At 42.5% G+C, this 22,025-nt stretch overlaps 1 protein-coding gene and 1 long non-coding RNA gene across 3 annotated transcripts in view; one reads left to right on the top strand and one right to left on the bottom strand.

The window, feature by feature from the left end:
* LOC146074357 (uncharacterized) overlaps window positions 1-9,481 on the top strand; it is a 55,953-nt gene extending 46,472 nt beyond the window's left edge. For both annotated transcript variants that reach the window (XR_014473414.1, XR_014473415.1), the window contains exon 3: window positions 9,392-9,481. This is a non-coding gene — a long non-coding RNA (uncharacterized LOC146074357). The remainder of the gene's footprint in view (window positions 1-9,391) is intronic.
* PTPRQ (protein tyrosine phosphatase receptor type Q) overlaps window positions 1-13,628 on the bottom strand; it is a 300,600-nt gene extending 286,972 nt beyond the window's left edge. Inside the window, exons 1-6 of the mRNA XM_083182313.1 lie at window positions 13,539-13,628; window positions 12,069-12,206; window positions 9,347-9,488; window positions 3,948-4,208; window positions 3,460-3,677; window positions 1,864-2,053 (exon numbers count right to left, since the gene is read on the bottom strand). Of these exons, the coding sequence (XP_083038439.1) occupies window positions 1,864-2,053; window positions 3,460-3,677; window positions 3,948-4,208; window positions 9,347-9,488; window positions 12,069-12,206; window positions 13,539-13,610 (1,021 nt within the window). The 5' untranslated portion in view covers window positions 13,611-13,628. The remainder of the gene's footprint in view (window positions 1-1,863; window positions 2,054-3,459; window positions 3,678-3,947; window positions 4,209-9,346; window positions 9,489-12,068; window positions 12,207-13,538) is intronic.
* Between the last annotated feature and the right edge of the window lie 8,397 nt (window positions 13,629-22,025).

The raw sequence follows: 22,025 nt of genomic DNA, 5'->3' as shown, positions 1-22,025 counted from the left end.
CTGGGTTCCTTGGTAATCCAAATCGCATGTACTTTTGCTTTCCAAGTCCGGGCTCGGTATTACCCAACAGACTCAGATCTGAAAATGGGGCAAAATGTTATGTCCTAGGGTTAAATCTCACGTGATTTAGATTTTTTAAAAGTCCCTCCCTTGTGGTTTGGGCACCATTTCACACAGAATGCTGGAAGGAGAGAGTGAGGGGCGGGTGGGCTGCAGTGTGACTAAGGACTACTGTGACTGTTATTAAAGAGCTACTGTGGGATAAAAGGAGTGGGATACTGTGTTACCCTCAGACTCGATATCCTCAGTAGTTGTTTAGACACTGCAATTGAAAAATAGTGTTCATTAAGTGCCACAGTTACTAATAGTGCTGTGAGTCAAAATGGATCAACCCATAAATGAGAAGGAGCGGGATGCGGTCATCTATTAGAATGAACTTAGGTCTACAGTCATTAGGTCGACCCCACTAGGTCGACTGGCAGGAAGGTCGACCTGACTAAAGGTCGACATGGGCCAAGGTCGACATGACTTAAGGTCGAATTTGCATAAAGGTCGACATGAGGAAGGTCGACTGGTCATAAGGTCGACATGGGTTTTTCACTGTTTTTTGAGCCGACATGTGCCGACAGGCGGTATTTCATGCCCTACCATCCACTAGGGCGTGGTGGGATAATAAAATAGTGCCCGAAGCATTGCGAGCGAAGCGAGCGATGCGAGGGTCCGATTCTCATTGCCAACTGTGTCCATGTCGACTGTGTCGACATTCGGATAAAAAAAACAGTGAAAAACCCATGTCGACCTTATGACCAGTCGACCTTCCTCATGTCGACCTTTATGCAAATTCGACCTTAAGTCATGTCGACCTTGGCCCATGTCGACCTTAAGTCAGGTCGACCTTCCTGCCAGTCGACCTAGTGGGGTTGACCTAATGACTGTAGACCTAAATGCAGTCTGACGAATGATCCCATTCCGAAGGAGCAGCAACCCAGTGCTAGTGCTGCTGTAAGTCATGATAGTACTACACATCTAATTATGCTGGTCCAGAGGGCAAACAAGTTTAAGAAAAGGCAAATATAATCTAAATATTCCACTATGTTAAAGAAAAAAGGTAGAAGTGTCATACATGTTCTTAGACAATGAAACAAACAAATGAAATGAACGAACAAACCAATCCTTAATTCCTCTTCCTGTACTTTCAACAAGATACATTCTCAAGCTCCATTTTCCTGTACTGCCCTCGGGCCTCTGATCTAGTTTTTGATTAATGAAAACATTCTTATTATTTATGGGGTTAAATATTTAATTAAACTGCTATATTGTGACGTGACTTGTGTGCCCACAAATGGTACGAGTAATCACATAAGAATGCAGCATGATGCAATGTGTATACCCATTCACATTGTGGCAATGTTGAGCGTGGCTACATTTGTAGTTAGCTTAGCTGGCCAGCCTTTGGAAAATACCAGTGAATAATACTGTGAACTGTGAGGTGGTCAAAATTGACTGGTAAATACCCACATTCATCTTATTATCAAAATAAAGATCAAAAACCATAACATGATGGTGGCGTTGCAAAACCAAAACATAAATATGAATCCAGTTCCAAAATCAAGGACAAAACCAAAACACATAAATAGTTTAAATGTACATATTTGTAAAGAAATATAGCCAGTTAAGTGGTTAAAGACATTTAATAAAATAACAAATATGTAATTGTCATCATAGTTAAAGACCATATGCTACATACAGTATATTACTCCATATTTTACAAAAAAAAACAAAAAACATAAGGAATGGAACCACTGCTTTTATATTATCAGATGTGCATTCAACTAGCAAAATTTAAACTTGTTTGATACTCACACTCATATTCACAAAGGTAGGGTAAATCCATGTGACAAAAAAATGCTGTGTAAAAATAATTTGGCCCTGTCGCGTTTTGTTGCAAAACATAGCAGTCAGTCTCATTTTTAGGTAAGTTTGATAGCAATGGGACTTCTGATTTGTCTAAATTGTAGGCAGATCCATCTGTCCACAATAATTCCCCTTCATCCTGTAAAAACAAGCAAACAATAAAACACGCATTTCTAATTTTTCTTATTATAAAATGATTATTGCGAAAGTTCAGTTATGGGTTTGGTAACATTGGTAATGTATCCATGCTAGAAAATAATTTCAACTATTTTAATACCTCCACCAGCCCCTGCCGCCTTTTTTTTTATTACAAACCTATCTGACTTATTCAATGTTCTGCAGTTTTATGTGCATTTATATTCAGGGGGAACAACTAGAAATGCATTGTCCACTTTCCACTGTTAAATAAAGTTGGGGTTCACTAATACACAGAGCCAGAACAGATGGCTCTATGTATGAATGCATCAATAACTCTAGACAGTAGTCATAAATCAGAGTTGATCACTAATTAGAGAATTCGCAAATTGAGCGATTAATGAACAACTTTGCATGCGTATCGGTTGAATCTTGCTTACCTGAGGGGAATTAGCAAAAGAAAATATATATGGATCGTAATCGTAATTCTCTCGCAGTTTGATTGACAGGAAGCTTGCATTTGGGGGTGGTAACTTGATGTTCTCTGGGTGTGTCGGAAAAATGCAGGCATGCATCAGCGATGACCACTACCAGCCTATCTCATTTACAGATTAGTGGAAGCCTCAGACCTACAAGCATTTGCAAAGACAGTAAAATACTTTTGATGGTCTGTGAATTGCGTATGGAATTTGGAAAGAGAGGTTACTCTTTCTGTCTGGGTTGCGGCTTACACCTCATGAAATTTCACATTAGCGATCAACTCAGGCCCATAAGGCTGTATGCAAACAGGTATAACTGAGCATAACAGAATCTGCAGCAGAGATCCATAATAAAATTCTAGATGGACATTTGATCATACCTCCCAACTTTTTCCTTGCAGCAGACGGGAACCCTGTGCGGCGAATCAGCAGCCTTGGTGCCGAAGAGAGGCATGACCTCATAATTGTGGTTTTGCGGGGATGACGCGTGCTGTCATCATTATGGGGGTATGGATAGCTTTATACCCAGCTTTAGGGGGGTATTCAATCCCCGCCATTATTTCTGATGGAGCAATTAGTGTCAGGCACCTATTCAATACTGTCATTCCTGACAGCATTGAAGCAGCAGCTCTTCAGGCCCGTTTTCACTAAAATCTCAACAATCCATGGCCATTTTCATACACACGCCCCCTTTTCGCAGATCGGCAGGCGGGACATTGAATCCTGCCTGCCGATAAACTGGCAAGTGGGCCAATAAATTGGCCAGGGTTCCAACTGTTGGGACCTACTGACAGTTGGGACCCGGGATTGAATACCCCCCTTATTCTTTGTGGGTACTGCATTTAATGTACATCTAAAATTAAACCAGCTAGCATGTAAACCATATAAAATACTTAATAATTTACTGTAAAAAGTTATTAATTGCACCAACCATCTGGTCAGAAAGGCCACTCCACAGTAGTATTAATCCATCTGTCATTCGAAGGGTATTGGATAAAAACCAATGCTCATCTTTTGTGTGAACATTTACAAGATGTGCTCCAGTGTGCAGTGACTGACAGCTGAGCTCAGCGCTAGTCCAAGGCTTGCTAGTCAAACTCAGCTTATAGCAACTGCTTTTATATGAAATCCAGCCCTTAGCACAGAGCCCTGTAAAATACATACATTAGTGTTACTGTTATCAGGCTTGCTTGGATTAGTGTAGGGGAAAAAAACTGATAAGGAAAAAAGTATCCATTATTAAATTGTATGACATTACTGTATATAAAACAGATTGATATTAATTATTAGTACTATTTTAAAAGCAATGGTTCTCATATTGATTACACTTTACCTTTTATAAGCTCTAATTGCCATTACCAATTATAACTAATAATTATAAATGTTTGATTTGTTAGTAAGGATTGGAAATGTGCATACCTGTTTTCATTGGAATATCAATTATCTGAGACACATTTATATAATCCAAATAACGTTGCTTTAAAATAAACACAAAGTTGTAAAGACACCCGGGTGTCAAACCGCTCCATTCATAAAAATCCTCATCCTCTTTCACCAACACATTCTGAGTAGTGTTGTTCAATACGATAGATACGAAAATGTCACCATTGACTTTGCTCCAATTAAAGGACACTGATGTACTTGTCATTACAATGTGTAGATCAGATATATGTACTGGGTCTACGTGGGTAAGAAAGAGATGTACAAGTTATTGTATTATTCAGCATACATATACAGTACACAGACACATTGGCCCTTATTCTAGTTGAATCGGACGGATGTGTATTTTCAGACAGGAACCGAGTGTTCTTAGCACCACCTTCCGTACGGATCGCTCACACCATCCGAATGCGGTAAGACGCCGACCGAACGGACCACAAGTGGATATTTCATGTGAACACCTCCTCCATCTGTGGGAACCTCCCCCATCATTCTATGGTGGCTGACCATTGAATGCTGGACCGAGTGGTCAGGAAGCACCAAGTACTAGAGACCACTCATGCATTTCTCTGTGCAAAAGCAGGGATATGGGCGGGCAGCTGGCATCTGGATATTTCATTTGTCCGCCCCCCACATGTACGCCCAGCCATTTCATGGGAACACCCATGAAACGCGGGGCGTACGCATATGGTAATGAGCAAAATCAGCCTTTCACGCCCCTCTCCACCCCCTGCTCGGATGGTTCCGTACAATCATTTTCTGCACGGACCTCACGCCGTGTTCGGACAGAGATACGCCTCTGCACATGCACAAACACCAACCATCGGCCATCCGTCCGCATTCGGAGCCATCCGACTCAATCAGAATAAGGGCCATTGTGTGGATGATTCTGAGTTGGACACACTGCTGAGTCTAGTTTACTGCACTCAGTACTATTTTTCTGGAAAGATAGGTCCAGGAACTTCGGGTCTGGGGGTGGGTTGATGAAATAAAAATAGAAATTGATGTATACGTTCTATTTAGAAATGATGGCACTCACAAAAGACTTTAAAATAAACCTTAGCTAATGGAAAGTACATTTTGGCCCAGAGCAGGTTCAGGAACCCAGTTCCTGATGATGTCATATTTAATAAGAGGTTCTGTTTTTTATCACTGTGCAATCAGCACCTGTCATTTTTCAAACCAAGCCTGAGAATTCACAGTTAGGAACTGATTGGCCGGGGATAACAACTAGACACTTTATCACTTCACCGAGCTTAATAAATCTGCCCCTGAGTTCTTGCTGGTTCCTGCTGAAAAATAGCACTGACTGCACTGTACTTGTCTACCCTCCCAGACTGGTCGAAGGCTCCCAAAATGGGTAGGAGCTCCTGACACCAGAGGCGTAACTCTGGGAGGCAAAGGAGTCATCTGCCGCCGGGCTTCTGCTCACAAGGGGGCACCTCTTCTCCCCTGTGAGTTTGAATCCGTTCATTGAAAGCCGTAGTTATTGCTTCTGTGGCTGACTGCACCTCTTAGCAGGACCATAAACATCACACTATCTTTATTTTAAATCATAACATGCATACATACATACATACATACATGCATATATATATTTATATAAGGGGCTGTGTGTATGTGTGTGTGCGTGGGGTGGGGGGGGGTGTACCAATATTCATCTTGCCTCCAGGCAGTTGGGACGAACTTACGCCACTGCCTGACACTGTAGAAAGGTTGGCAAGTATACTATTTTCTAACTAATTTCACCTTCTCAGGATGTTCAACTAAAAATCCCAATTTCTGCCATTGAAATCTGTATTAAATGAACATAGATTCATTTTTGAATAATAAAAAGTGATGCTGTAAATTTTAAAGATGTGCAACTTAGTTTAAGTCTACTTGAATCTGCCACTTAGGGTGAGATTTAATAGGATGAGAGTTTCAGAAAGTGAGAGATTTGGTGAGAAATCTCCAGTTTTTTTAAAGCGGCAATCATTTACACTGCAAAATCAAACTGGTTTAGCAGTGTAAATGATTGCCACTTTAAAAAAACTGGTGATTTCTTACCAAATCTCTCACTTTCTGAATCTCTCATCCTATTAAATCTCACCCCCCGTTTTCTATTTTTGCCTAAATATCTTGCACTTGTTGTAATAACTTTCCTGTTTCACGATCTGTTAAGAAATCTATCCATGGAACAATTATGGTTAGAGCAGTGGTCTCCAACCTTTTTTGGGGCGTGAGCTACTCGAGACAACATAATCTGCCTGAAGTGCTACTAAAGTAAAAAAAAAAGAAATATGCCTAATAAACGAAAAATGCCCTTTACACATTATGCCGCCCACTGTAATGCCCGACACATTATGCCACATACCGCAATGCCCCAGACACAATATGCCACACACTGCAATGTCCAATATGCCGCATACAGTACATACCTCCCAACACTGGAGTTAGAGAAGGGACATCTGCCCGAAATTAGGGGGCATGACTTACTACCGTGGTACTCCTGCGAGGCCATGTCCCCCATTTTTTCTGCTATGGGGGCATGGGGGATATATATCTCTGGAGTCTGGTGTAATCAAATCAATACTTCATTGTGTTGAAAAACTTCTCTAAGGACCATAGAGACATTTTTCTAAATAATACAGTATTGATCAGATTACCGCATGTCGAGGTGGCACGACTATGTCGCCCCATCACCTCTCTGTACTCCCATCACCCTTGCACATCTCCGTCCACCTGCACTCCTTCAGCCCCCATCCCCCTTGCACCTCTCTTTCCCCCCTGCACTTCTCCATCCCCTAGTAACCCTTGCATGTCTCTGTCCCCCCATAACTCCTTAACCTCTCTGTACCTTCTGCACCTCTCTGTCCCCCCTGTACCTTTCCGTCCCCCTCACCAACCTTGCACCTTTCATTATCTAAATTCTAAAAATATAAAATAAATGCTCCTCAAAACGTATTTAGCTTTTATGGTACTACACACATACATATACATACACACAGCACATGCATACACACACCTAGAATACATACTGTACATATATACATGTATAAATGCACACACATATATAGAACACAGACATACACATGTGACACCAAACATGTAGTGCACACACTTAAAGTGACAGAGGGAGGATGCCCTGCAGCTGTCATTGATGCCTGTCTGCTGGTCTGGGCAGCGGCTGTTTTAACCTTTAAGCCTTTTGCCTCTTGCTGCGGGGGCACCGTAGCCTGTGGGGGGAGCAGAGTAGCTGTGGGGAAGCGTAATGCCCGGGGAGCAGAGATGACTGGACGGGCGGAGGGGGGGGGGGACAGACGCTAGAGGTAATATTTCACCTCTAGCATCTGATAGTGAGCATAGCGCTGCAGCGTTACCCGAAAGTGCCGGGAGCGCCTAGCGCTGTGCACCCTGTCAGGCGCTACAGGTGATAGCGTCTGTCTCAGGTGAAGGCGGCGGTGGGCGATGGAGGGACGGGCAGGCGGGCGCAGAGTGGTCGAGCCACCCGGATCGCTACCGCGAGCTACCAATAGCTTGCGAGCGACGGGTTGGAGACCACTGGGTTAGAGTATGTATGCTAAAATAGTAGGTAGGGAACGGAAACAGATCTTTGTGGGCCCAATAGCAACATATTAAAGGTGCCCCTGGCCCAATGCTTTTAGAAACACTTCATTCCACAGTAGTTTTTCATTATATGCCCAAGTTCATTTTCTAAATAACAGTGATAACCCTAGCAATATTATGCCCCAAAGTAGTGCCCTGCTTTACTTCATAAATCATAGTAGTTCCAAAGTTTACATTATGTCACACTGTAGGGCTTACAGTACACAGTATGTCACACAGTATCCCTAATTTACATTAAGAAATACAATGTCCCAAGTTCGTATTATACCACATTACAGGTCCCCCTGTTTATATTGTGCCACATTATGGTGCCCCAGGTAATATTATGACACATTATTTTATATTGAGCAACATTGAAGTGTCCCAATTGTTATTATGTAACATTATGCCCTCCTACCTTTTAACTCTGTAAATACCCAGTATGTTGTACCACTGTTTCCAACTGTGAAGCGCAATGGAATTTGCTGCGCTATATAAGAAACTGTGGTACTCTTTACCTAGCACGGCGCCCATCATGGCCATCGCGGGCATTGAATGCACTAAAAAATCGGGTGCGATGCGACCGACGCGATGCCCGCGATTTCCCATAGGGAACAATGTTAAATGTCTCAATTGACCCGATTTTTCTGTTCAATGCCTCAATTGACCCGATTTTTCCACAGGAAACAATGTTAAATGGGCCACAGAGGCCAAATAGGCACCCTAAAGTGTGAAATGGCCCCCCAAATTGTTAACGCCACCCCACGATCAACGTGAACCCGAAGCGTGGCGAGCGCAGCGAGCCCGCGAGGGGCGGCGGTACGCGTCCTACGACCTTTTCATACCCCCACTATCCACGTCGGCGTGGAGTTGAGAATAGAATAGTGTGGCGAGCGCAGCGTGGCGAGCGAACGCGGATACCTGTGAAGCCCGCGAAGGGACGCGTTTACCTGTGAAGGTATCCGCGTCCCCTCGCGGGGCTCGCTGCGCTCGCCACGCTTCGGGCTCGGTGGCTCGCTGCGCTCGCCACACTATTCTATTCTCAACTCCACGCCGACGTGGATAGTGGGGGTATGAAAAGGTCGTAGGACGCGTACCGCCGCCCCTCCCGGGCTCGCTGCGCTCGCCACGCTTCGAGTTCACGTTGATCGTGGGGTGGCGTTAACAATTGTGGGGGCCATTTCACACTTTAGGGTGCCTATTTGGCCTCTGTGGGCCATTTAACATTGTTTCCTATGGAAAAATCGGGTCAATTGAGGCATTGAACAGTAAAATCGGGTCAATTGAGAAATTTAACATTGATCCCTATGGGAAATCGCGGGCATCGCGTCGGTCGCGTCGCACCCGATTTTTAGTGCATCCAATGGCCACGATGCCCGCGATTTTTTTACCTGCGATGCCCACGATCAAAATCGTGGGCGCCGTGCTAGGTAAAGAGTACCGAAACTGTTAATAAATAATAATTTATTGTGCCCTCGACAATGTAATGAGCAGATCAGATTTTTACACATTACTATGCCCTCCAGTTCATTGCATTATAGTGTCCCTATAACATCTACTACATATTCCACTCCACTGAAAATGTAATGCCAGAAAATTCAGGCTGGGCAGTGGATCAGACATGACTGCTTAGCAGGAAAATCTGTGAAATTGGTGTGCAACTTTATAACCTAGTTCCAGGCCACGCTAATCCTCTAGGCCCCATAGCAATGGCAACTCTTGCACCTACTATAGTTATGCCCATGGTAGCAGGCTTTCCATTATGACATATGCACTGTGTGTATACCTACTTGTTAAAAAGGATCTAACGCTTAAAATATTGTTTTCTTTCATAGATTTAATGGTAACGTTGTAAGAAATCGATTCCTCAAGGTTTTTCAATGATGCAGATGGATAAAACACTTGTTGAACAGCAGATGCCCTCCACACGCTCTATGGAGAAGACACAAACAATAAAGATTAGAGTCTATAGTTCTGGGTGTGGTTAATGTACAGTATACAGTATATATTTTCCACCATATGCAGGGACTTGGAGAACCACAAGTCCCAGCATGCTGGGCAATAAAGGGCCCGCTGGGACTAGTAGTGCCCAGCAGTACAAATAGCTAAAAAAACACACACAGACACACTTACAGTACAAGTTTAATACACACAGAGCTCATTCATTCCAACTCAACTGTCTTGATAGAAGATCGGTCCCCTTCTCCAGTAAAATCCATAGTGGGGTACCTGTAGAAGTAAATTCTACTCACCACGCTGATCTTTGGGGCTTCTCCGGACCCTCCGTAATGCTGTCCGGTATCTTTGGGCGGGTTTGTTTACATCTGGAGCTCCGCCCCCTGACCAGGACTTACAGAGCCGGCCCTAGCCTAAATGATGCCCTAGGCAAGATTTTGTCTGTTGCCCCCTAGCATCGCCACTAGTTCCGCCTCTGACCCTGCTCCCCTTTCCCAGCACCATCAACCCTCATCATAGCAGTCATCATTTTGGTGCTCCTACCTGCATTATTTTAAATAGAAACAGTGCACACAATCGGTGCGCAGCCCAAACAGGGGTGTGTTCTTGCTGGGAAGGGGCATGGCCACACAATAGTACCCCCAATTCAAATTATGCCACACAGTAGTGCAACTTTATTCACATTATATCATGCGATGGTGTCCCTTATTCACGTTACATCACACAGTAGCACCACTTTACCTTATATACATTACTCCTCACATTATTCACATTATACTCTAAGAAAAAAATCCTGAGAAAATATTGTATTTTAAGCACCTCCATTGTCACACTGCAACTCAGCACAAAGCAGTGTGTGCTGGGCAGAGGAGAAGAGCTGCAGCTGCTGCTGTCACTTAAGGGGAGGGACTCCGGGGCCCCCACTGGGCCCTTCCATCAGACTTTGGCCTGGGTAATTTGTACCCCCTACCCCTTTCTCTCGGCACCCCTGATAATACCACACAGTAATGCGCCTTACACATGACATACATTATTAATGTCCTTATAACCATAATGCCCCTACACAATATGCCAACCTTTATTAATGCCCTTCATACACATAATGACACACATAATGTCCCTTACACATATGTTGCACATTATTAATGCCCTTATACACATGACACACATAACGCCTGTTACACATATGTTGCACATTATTAATGCACATAATGCCCCTTACACATATGTCGAACACTACTGCACAACCAACCCACCTGCAGACAGCACTCGCACAGCCGCTAACACTGTGTCCTCTGCCTCTGCTTGGATACAGATGTTTCCTCATACATCTTGACTCAATAGGCCATGCAGCTCCTGGCCAGTTCTGCTAACGTTGGGTGCATTTTTTGCTGAAAATTCGTCTTATTTGCATCGTTATGACCAGCACACACAAGGAGCTTCTAATGATTAAAATGATATGTGGCATGCCTATATTCTGTGAGCGACTGTAGCTGTACCTGCATACGAAATGCTATGTTACAGTTATTTTCATGAATACACTATTTCATATGCAGGTACAGCCTCACTCACACACAGAATATAGGCATGCTGCATATCAATTTAATCAGCAGAAGCTGCTGATGCCCGTAGGCATTCCAAATGCCCTAGGCAATTGCCTAGTTGGCCTATGCCTAAGGCCGGCCCTGCCCACTTACCAGCCAATCATGGTCTGGGAACACCCCCATGCCGGACCATGATTGGCTGGCGGGCAGTTTAATTTTTTTTTACACCAAAACCATGCACAGATCACAATGATCTGTGCATGTTTCAGACAAATTCAGAACCTGGTCTATTTGTTTATCTATTTTAGTAACCTTTACTAAAAATCACATCCCATTAAATAGTCGATTTGTAAATGTTTTAATGGGAAAACATGATTTTTTTACTGCAAATCGCACCCTATAAAATATGAGATTTTCGGAAAATGTGCAAAAATGGCCATTTTTGAGAAAAAAAATTTCGCCAAAATAAAAAAAACGCACCCTATTAAATGTTACCCTATGTCTTCCAAATAATAAGACAATGAAAACTTAATGACAACCTTTTTTCCCCTACTCCTCATTTTGTGCCACTATTCTGGAAGACATCCTTTAACGGGTGACAGTTTCTAGGGGTAATCAATCACAGGCGACCACCTCTCAACGGGAAAGCTGACCGCCGGGCCCTATTCAATGCTGTCTTCCTTGACAGCATTGAGCAGGGGATCTCACAGAACGAGCACGACTTCACAAGCAGTCGGGCTCGTTCTGCCAAGAAAGGCCAGGAATTGCCAAGCTCCCGGTCGCATCTTGCCGATTCCCGGCCACTTCTCGCGGCCACGCCCCTTTCTCGTCCCGCGGCAGGCGGGACATTAAATACTGCGTGCGATTTCTCAGTCGAGCTGACCGAGAACGGGCTCGACAGCTGTGACCCCACATTGAATACCCCCCTTATTATTTATTTATGTTTTTGGCTCTATATGGTAAAAAACTGAATTTAGTTATTTATAAAATATGTACAATACTGATCAATTACCTGCTTATTTATTTTAGCATTGGGATGAAACATTACAAAATAACTGTCAGGCTTAATTCCCTCTGGAAAAGTAGTCCACTCCGCCAAAACTGCCATAGCTCCTGAGTTCCTGTGGCCACACTCCGCATTTTGCACGACCTGTAAAAATTTGAAATGTTTATCTAAATTAAGAAAAAAAATAAGGGATTTTTTTATGCATTGTTCACATGCTTTGTGTATATTTCAGTACATTAAGCAGCACTCAGAGGGGAGGGGTCTGTTGGGGGGTTGCTTGCAAGGGGAAGAGATTGTCCTTCGTTATGTCATAGATCCTGATTATGTGTGGGATGCAGTCATTGCTTCTCTTGCAGCAAACTAAATAATCGCTCATTCCTAAATTCCCTCTCTAAGGTCACCTCTACTCCCTATGATATTATAATTGTATACTGTATGTTAAAGGATGTCTCAGACCCACCAACATGGCCACTTCTAACAGGTACAAATTCTGGACTTCCTTCATAATGTATTGGACTAATCAATTGATGAGATGGATGTGTTTACACTGGGACTTCATTTTTAAATTAAATTAAATTAACCTCTTTGCAAATATTTTTTCTCAACATGTCTCCACAAAAGTACATCTTTATATTTAGAAAATGCTGATTAAACATGATTCAGTATAATCTGTTGAACATTTATGTTAATTTGTTAATAAATTATACTGATTTAAGTTCAAAATTGCTAATGTACAGTATATGTAATTTGATTTAAAGGAAAATTAACCATTTTTGTAAGAATTATTTTGTCCAATTAAAAAAACCAATGAGCCCAGAATCGCTGATCACAGTCGATGTGGTCCTGAAAACCTTCATGTGACAGAGGGAATGTTTTGCCGGTACAGATCATAAAAGAACTTTACTGTACCGGCTAAAACGGAACAGTTGTAGGGTGTGTGACTAGAGTGGACAGAACAAGTAATAGAAGCCTTGTGCCCATACTTCTCTGGGCTTTTACCCATCTCTGTGTTGAGGTTCCCAGTGGGGTGTACATCAGAATAGTTACTGGACTTAGCAGTTAGATTAATTTATTTAATTAAAGTTATTAAAACGGAGAGACAGGGAACTGATGAAAGTGATTAGAACCTAGTTAGGACAGTAACAAATCCTTTCTTTTGGCAACATTGCCAATAGTTCCCAAGTGGAATAATTAATTGTCAACTGCAAAAGTGGATATTACATAAGTACCCAAAAGGGTACTTATGTATTATCTGGGCTCCCATGTTAAATGCACCCCATTTTTTCATACCCCTACTATCCAACTACGCATGGAGTTGATTTTATATAGTGTGTCGAGCGCAGCGAGCCACCGTGCCCGAAGCGTGGCGAGCACAGCGAGCCCCGCGAGGGGACGCAGTCTCATAAGAAAAACGGGAGCCCAGATATTACATAAGTACCCAAAAGTGTTTTAAACAATGAATGTCTGTGCTCATACCTGGAAAACTGTTTTTAAAAGGAGCAGATTTACAATTGAATATTCCATTGATAGATGGTCCTTTTGCTTCATGTATCAAATGTTTCTAAGAGCCTATAAAGAATTAATAAGAATGATCAATATAGGATACATCTGTTTACCAATCAGTACAATGTGGAACGTGTAATGCTAGGAAAGCTGATGCTGTACATACAACAATACACAATTCTAACTAAATTGTATGCTCAATAAATAATCATTGAATACTAATTAACATTAATATGTTATTAAAAACACATACATCCCTTGGGAAAAAATATGATTACTCCCTTTACATCATTATCATGTATTGTCTGTTAGTTATGCAACTGGACTGACAATTTAGTACAGTGCTATTTCCAACTTGTATAAAATGTATTTGAATACATTTTGTCCCAGGAAAATGTTATCATAAATGTAAAGAAGAAAAAAGGAACCACATGTGTTGCTATAGCTGCTGTATCGGGAGGGTGTAAAGCTCCCAGAGAATACTGAAAAGAGAAAGATATGATACAGAGCTTGGGTTTTGCTGAAAGAATTACAAATATCAATTATGAAATTTTAATATATATTTAATGAATAAAACATCACATATAATAATACATTTCATGAACAGTGAATTCTCTTAAAAATGAAAAAAATAATATAAATTAAAAAAAAAACAGTTTGAAAGATAAATGCCAATATGTTCCAGCTAGCATGGAAGTTTAATGGAGAGAGTTGATGTCATGTCCATAACACCTGTGAGTATATAGTTACCAGATGATTGAAGTCTCCTTGCTGGGGAGGAATTAACCCCTTCCCGACATTTGACGTACATTTACGTCATGGCCGGGATGTACTTCCCGATTCATGGCATAAATGTACGTCATGGCTTTAAACTGTCACCGCGTCTATAGACGCGGTGACAGTTTGGAGATGTCTGCTGTCCCTGACAGCAGACATGTCCCAGCATGTTCAGGGGGGGCGGCGATGCCTCCCCCCCGTCAGCGATCGCTGTGATTGGCTGTTCAAATGTGAACAGCCAATTACAGCGTTTTCTGTGTACCGGCGAATAACGTTCGCCGGTGACACAGGGATCGGTGGTGATTGGTGCTGTAAAGTACAGCACCAATCACCACGGGGTGTAAGGGTGACACTGGTGTCACCCCACCTCACCCCACCCGCCCCCAAAGGCCGTGATTGGTCCGTCGGACCGACGGACCAATCACAGCCATGGAGGGTGATTTAAACAAACGGTGACTGCACTGCAGACGCCATTCCGGTCTGGAATTGCGTGCAGTGCGGTCACCGTGCCTATCTGCCGTGATATACTGACCTGATCCTTGCAAATACTTACCTGATCACTGCTTGTAGCGTGCTGGATGCTTCCTGGATCTTGTGACTTCTTGTGACTTCCTGTGTTGTGCTGCTGCAGTGTGATAAAGAGATAGAGAGAGATAGAGAGAGAGAGATAGAGAGAGATAGTGACAGAGAGTGCTATATTTTGTGTCTGCTGCCCCCCCCCTGTTGTGCTGATCAGTATATCTGTGCTGATCAGCAACTTTTTGGGGGTGCTGGTTTTTTTTTTATATATATACAGCTGTGCTGCGTGTGCCACTGACTGCTGCCCCCCCTTTTGTGCTGATCAGTATAAATTAACTGATCAGCAACTTTTTGGGGGTGCAGAGTTTTTTTTTTTATATATATATATACCTGTCAGTGCTGCTGCTGCAGTGTCATAGAGTGATAGATAGTGAGAGATAGAGAGATAGAGAGAGATAGTGACAGAGAGTGATAGAGAGTGCTATATTTTGTGTCTGCTGCCCCCCCTTTTGTGCTGATCAGTATATCTGTGCTGATCAGCAACTTTTTGGGGGTGCAGAGTTTTTTTTTTATATATATATATATACCTGTCAGTGCTGCTGCTGCAGTGTCATAGAGTGATAGATAGTGAGAGATAGAGAGATAGAGAGAGATAGTGACAGAGAGTGATAGAGAGTGCTATATTTTGTGTCTGCTGCCCCCCCCCTTTTGTGCTGATCAGTATATCTGTGCTGATCAGCAACTTTTTGGGGGTGCAGAGTTTTTTTTTATATATATACCTGTCAGTTGCTGCCAGTTGCACTGTCAGTTGCACCAAAGGTTGTGCACCTGCTGCCCCTCACTGGTAATCAGTGTCGCATCAGTGATCACCTTTTTTTTTTTGAGGATGCTGTGGGGTCTTTTTTTAATTTTTTTTTTACACACACTGTGATTTTGTGGGTGTCCTGTGGCCACTGTGCGCTGATCAGTGACGTACATCACTGATCAGCTTTTTCGGCACAGGGTTGATCTATTTTTTTTTTTTTGATCAAATTCCTGTTGTCTTTGAGCGCTGTTCAGTGACGGACGTTACTGACCAACATCTGTGCTCAATTTTTGGCGCAGGACCTTTTTTTTTTTGCACTACATACACACTACACACTACATACCCCCCCGGGTTGAAATAAAGTTTGTACCCCCCCTACAGTATACACGTGTTGAAACATTTCACTACCAGAAACACAAAAATAAAAATGGCATCCCAAATGTCATCCCAAATGTCATCCCAGTCATCCAGAAGAATGTATTCAGCGGAGGAGGCATATGCCATGCTTGCCTCTGACTCTGACACAGCCAGTGATGCAAGCGGGGAATTTGAAGGATTCATCTTAAGCTCCTCTTCCTCCTCTAGTGATGAGGGACCCCCTCAAAGACGCCCCCGTAGAGCAGCTGAGACCCCCCCCCAATAATTGATCTCGTATGGACCCCACCACCAGACAATTTTGAGCCCCAGGTTCCTGAGTTTTTGGCCATCCCAGGAATCCAATTTGATTCCACAGGTCTCAGAGAAATTGACTTTTTCAAATTATTTTTCTCTGATGATTTTATAAATTTAATGGTGGACCAAACTAATTTATATGCCCAGCAGTTTATTGCTCAAAACCCCACGTCATCATTTGCTAGGTGGACCCCTGTAGATGCAGTAGAGATGATGACGTTTTGGGGTCTGGTGTTTCATATGGGCATAGTAAAAAAGCCAGAAATTAGGCAATATTGGAGTACAGATGTTCTGTACAGCACCCCACTTTACCGTATGGCCATGACCCGGACTCGTTTTGAGATAATCCTTACATTTTTGCATTACAACGATAATGCACAGTGCCCACCCAGAGATGATCCCACCTTTGACCGGCTGTTCAAAGTCAGGCCGGTCATTGATCATTTCAGTGCCAAATTTGCAGAGATGTACATCCCAGATAAATTCATTTGCATAGACGAGTCCCTTATACATTTTAAAGGAAGGGTTAAATTCCGCCAGTACCTTCCCAATAAGAGGGCAAGGTATGGCATAAAAATGTATAAGCTGTGTGAAAGCACCTCAGGGTACACCCACAGGTGTAGGGTATATGAAGGGAAGGATTCAAGAATTGAACCGCCAGAATGCCCCCCCTCCCTCGTAGGTGTTAGTGGAAAAATTGTCTGGGATTTAGTGCACCCCTTCCTGGATAAAGGTTATCACCTCTATGTGGATAACTTTTACACTAGCATCCCCCTGTTTAAGGCCCTTGGTTCAAGAGGTACAGTAGCTTGCGGTACTGTGCGCAAGAACCAAAGAGGCCTCCCAAAAATGCACATTGCCCAAGTAATGAGAAGGGGTGAAAGCAGGGCACAATCCACCGAAAATATGTTGTTGGTCAAATATAAGGACAAGAGGGATGTCCTTATACTGACAACAATTCATGGAGACAGTACCACCTCCATCCCTGTACGAGGTACCAGTACCCACACCTCAAAACCTAATTGTATCCTGGATTACAATAAGTACATGGGCGGAGTGGATCTTTCAGATCAGGTACTGAAGCCGTACAGTGCCCTGCGGAAAACAAAAATCTGGTACAAGAAGCTGGCCGTGTATATCATCCAGATGGCACTGTATAACGCTTACGTGCTATTCCGTTCTACCAGCCAGAGGGGGACATTTATGCACTTTCAAGAGGAAGTCATAAAGGGCCTAATATTTGGGAACCAGCAGGCAGAGGGCCCCAGTACTTCTAGTACTGGCCCCCGTATTGTACCAGGGCAGCATTTTCCTGATGAAATCCCCTCCACTGGAAAAAAGGGCAGGACACAAAAAAGGTGCAAAGTTTGCTATAAAAAGGGAATAAGAAAGCAAACTATTTTCCAGTGTGACACTTGCCCCGACAAACCCGGCCTATGTATAAAGGAGTGTTTTAAAATATACCACACATCTTTGGATTATTAGGTTCATCATTTCACCGTGCTTTGGGGGTCTTGCTAATGCCACATAGCACCCACCATTCATTCCACCAGAATCTGAGCCGCAAAATCCAAAAATCACTCCTTCCCTTCTGAGTCCTGCCATGCACCCAACTGGTATTTTTTGGTCAGATGTGAGGCATTGCCGTACTCGGGAGAAATTGGGGCACAGATTTTGGGGTGCTTTTTCTCCTTCATACCTTATGAAAATGAAAAATTTTGAGCCAGAACTGCATTTTTGTGTAAAAAAATGTAATTTTTCATTTTCACAGCCCAGTTGTACCAAAATTGGTGAAACCCCTGGGGGTTTGAAATGTACACTATACCCCTAGATGAATTCCCTGAGGGGTGTAGTTTGCAAAATGGGGTCACTTGTGGGGGGGTTCCACTGTATTGGTGCTTCGGGGGTCTTGCTAATGCGACATAGCACCCACCAACATTCCACCAGAATCTGTGCTGCAAAATCCAAATATCACTCCTTCCCTTCTGAGTCCTGCCATTTTTTGGTCACACATGAAGCATTGCCGTACTCGGGAGAAATTGGGGCACAGATTTTGGGGTGCTTTGTCTCCTTCATTCCTTGTGAAAATGAAAAATTTTGAGCCAGAACTGCATTTTTGTGTAAAAATTTTAATTTTTCATTTTCACTGCCCAGTTGTATCAAAATTGGTGAAACCCCTGGGGGTTTGAAATGTACAGTATACCCCTAGATGAATTCCCTGAGGGGTGTAGTTTGCAAAATGGGGTCACTTGTGGGGGGCTTCCACTGTATTGGTGCTTTGGGGGTCTTGCTAATGCGACATAGCACCCACCAACATTCCACCAGAATCTGAGCTGCAAAATACAAAAATCACTCCTTCCCTTCTGAGTCCTGCCATGCACCCAAATGGTATTTTTTGGTCACATGTGAGGCATTGCCGTACTCGGGAGAAACTGGGGCACAGATTTTGCGGTGCTTTGTCTCCTTCATTCCTTGTGAAAATGAAAAATTTTGAGCCAGAACTGCATTTTTGTGTAAAAAATGTAATTTTTCATTTTCACTGCCCAGTTGTACCACAATTGGTGAAACCCCGGGGGGTTTGAAATGTACATTATACCCCTAGATGAATTCCCTGAGGGGTGTAGTTTGCAAAATGGGGTCACTTGTGGGGGGCTTCCACTGTATTGGTGCTTCGGGGGTCTTGCTAATGCGACATAGCACCCACCAAAATTCCACCAGAATCTGAGCTGCAAAATCCAAAAATCACTCCTTCCCTTCTGAGTCCTGCCATGCACCCAACTGGTATTTTTTGGTCACATGTGAGGCATTGCCGTACTCGGGAGAAATTGGGGCACAGATTTTGGGGTGCTTTTTCTCCTTCCTACCTTATAAAAATGAAAAATTTTGAGCCAGAACTGCATTTTTGTGTAAAAAAATGTAATTTTTCATTTGCACAGCCAAGTTGTATAAAAATTGGTGAAACCCCTGGGGGTTTGAAATGTACACTATACCCCTAGATGAATTCCCTGAGGGGTGTAGTTTGCAAAATGGGGTCACTTGTGGGGGGGTTCCACTGTATTGGTGCTTTGGGGGTCTTGCTAATGCGACATAGCACCCACCAACATTCCACCAGAATCTGAGCTGCAAAATCCAAAAATCACTCCTTCCCTTCTGAGTCCTGCCATGCACCCAAATGGTATTTTTTGGTCACATGTGAGGCATTGCCGTACTCGGGAGAAATTGGGGCACAGATTTTGGGGTGCTTTGTCTCCTTCATTCCTTGTGAAAATGACAAATTTGGAGCCAGAACTGCATTTTTGTGTAAGAAATTTAATTTTTCATTTGCACAGCCCAGTTGTATCAAAATTGGTGAAACCCCTGGCGGTTTGAAATGTACACTATACCCCTAGATGAATTCCCTGAGGGGTGTAGTTTGCAAAATGGGGTCACTTGTGGGGGGGTTCCACTGTATTGGTGCTTTGGGGGTCTTGCTAATGCGACATAGCACCCACCAACATTCCACCAGAATCTGAGCTGCAAAATCCAAAAATCACTCCTTCCCTTCTGAGTCCTGCCATGCACCCAAATGGTATTTTTTGGTCACATGTTTGGCATTGCCGTACTCAGGAGAAATTGGGGCACAGATTTTGGGGTGCTTTGTCTCCTTCATTCCTTGTGAAAATGACAAATTTGGAGCCAGAACTGCATTTTTGTGTAAAAAATGTAATTTTTCATTTTCACAGCCCAGTTGTACCACAATTGGTGAAACCCCTGGGGGTTTGAAATGTACACTATACCCCTAGATGAATTCCCTGAGGGGTGTAGTTTGCAAAATGGGGTCACTTGTGGGGGGGTTCCTAACTTTTAGCATCTTATGGTGCCTAGAAACCTACATGGTGCCTAAAAAATAATCTCATAAAAAGTAGGCTCCAAAATCAAGTAGGTGCTCCTTCTATTATGAAGCCTGTGGTTTGGTCAACGTGCACACTAGGGCCACATATAGGATATTTATGAAAACAAAAGAATTGGGGGAATCAATTTTTAGTCACATTTCTCTAGTAAAATCTACTGTGTTCCTTAGAAAAATGTATTAAAATTGCAAATCTGCAAAAAAAATGAAATTTTGAAATTTCACCTACACTTTCTTTTAATTCCTGTGAAACACCTAAAGGGTTAACAAACTTCCAAAATGCTGTTTTGAAAACTGTGAGGGGTGCAGTTTTTGAAATGGCATCATTTATGGGGGTGTCTCACATACAAGTCCCTCAAAGTCACATCAGAACTGAACTGGTCCCTAAAAAAATCAGTGTTTGAAATTTTCTTGAAAATTTGAGAATTTGCTACTCATATTTTAAGCCTCCTAGTGTCCAAAAAAATTAAAAGGATGTTGAAATAATGATGGAAATATAAAGTAGACATATGGTCTATGTCAGTTATTAACTATTTTGAGTGGTATGATTATTTGTCTCACAAGCAGAAAATTTAACATTTTGAAAATTGCTAAATTTTCCATTTTTTTGCGACATTTTGGTATTTTTCACAAAAAAACACAGACTGTATCGACCCAAATTTACCACTAACTTGAAGTACAATGTGTCACGAGAAAGCAATCTCAAAATCACTGGGATAAGTAAAAGCAAAAAAAAGTTATCCCCACTTAAGTGATACCTGTCAGATTTGAAAAAAAGGGCTCTGTCAGGAAGGCAAAAACAGGCTGCGGTGGGAAGGGGTTAAAAGAGTTCCGGAAATTGCTCAGTAATGGATTCCAAAGTCACTCAATCTGTGGAATTGTGCAGATTTGATGGTATGTAAATACCTGGCTTGGTCACTGCAGAGTGGTATTGAATGGCGGGATCCAAGGTTAGAATTAAAACTGGTCCGGGTGGAGTCTGGTATGGTTATCTCAAAGGAACAGGCTGGGAGAATAAAGAGTATGGTTTCTCTCCAAGTGCAAGCTGGAACAGGGGTGCTGTGGCTCAACGCATTTTGGCGTATTCACACGCCTTCATAAGGAGCTTCTGTTCATGCAAATTTATCACCTATTCCCTGTCAGTTACATCTGCCTTATGGTTAGAGATCTGGATTCATGAACATTATAGAACTTGCCAAAAATGACAACACAAAATGTAAAAATATTAAAGTTATTGACCAAAATGTAAAGCTAGTAACTATCCAAGTGGGACTGTTCCACAAGTTAGATGTAAAGTGAATTATTAATTTTTTACATACAGTATAAGTATATGCAAAGGCCTTCCTCAATTATGCATGAATCTATCATTATTTCTGAAAAACAAGGGAATCTTTAACCCCTTCCCGACATTGCCCTTTGTGTTAATTTTTTTTTTTTTTTCCTCCTTGCGTTCAAATAAGCGTAACTTTTTTAATTTTCTGGCTATATAGACACATGAGGGCTTTTTTTTTGCGGGACAAGTTGTACTTTGTAATGGTACCATTTACTATACCGTATAATATTCTGGGGAATCAGGAAATAATTCAATGTGGGGAAAAAAAAAAAAAACGCCATTCCACAATTTTGCGCTGGTTACGCTTTTTTTGGAGTTCATAGTTCGTTTAAAATGATGGGTTATCTTTATTCTATGGGTCGTTACGATTCTGGTGATACCAAACTTATATAGTTTTCGTTATGTTTTACCACTAAAAAAAAAAATAGCAACTTTTACGGTTTTTCGAATTTGCGTCGCGTCGCC

This window comes from Crinia signifera, chromosome 4 (assembly GCF_055691185.1).
Source record: "Crinia signifera chromosome 4, ASM5569118v1, whole genome shotgun sequence".
Lineage (NCBI taxonomy): Eukaryota > Metazoa > Chordata > Amphibia > Anura > Myobatrachidae > Crinia > Crinia signifera.
The sequence above is the reverse complement of the archived record's forward strand: the minus strand, read 5'-3'. Positions and strand labels throughout refer to the sequence as shown.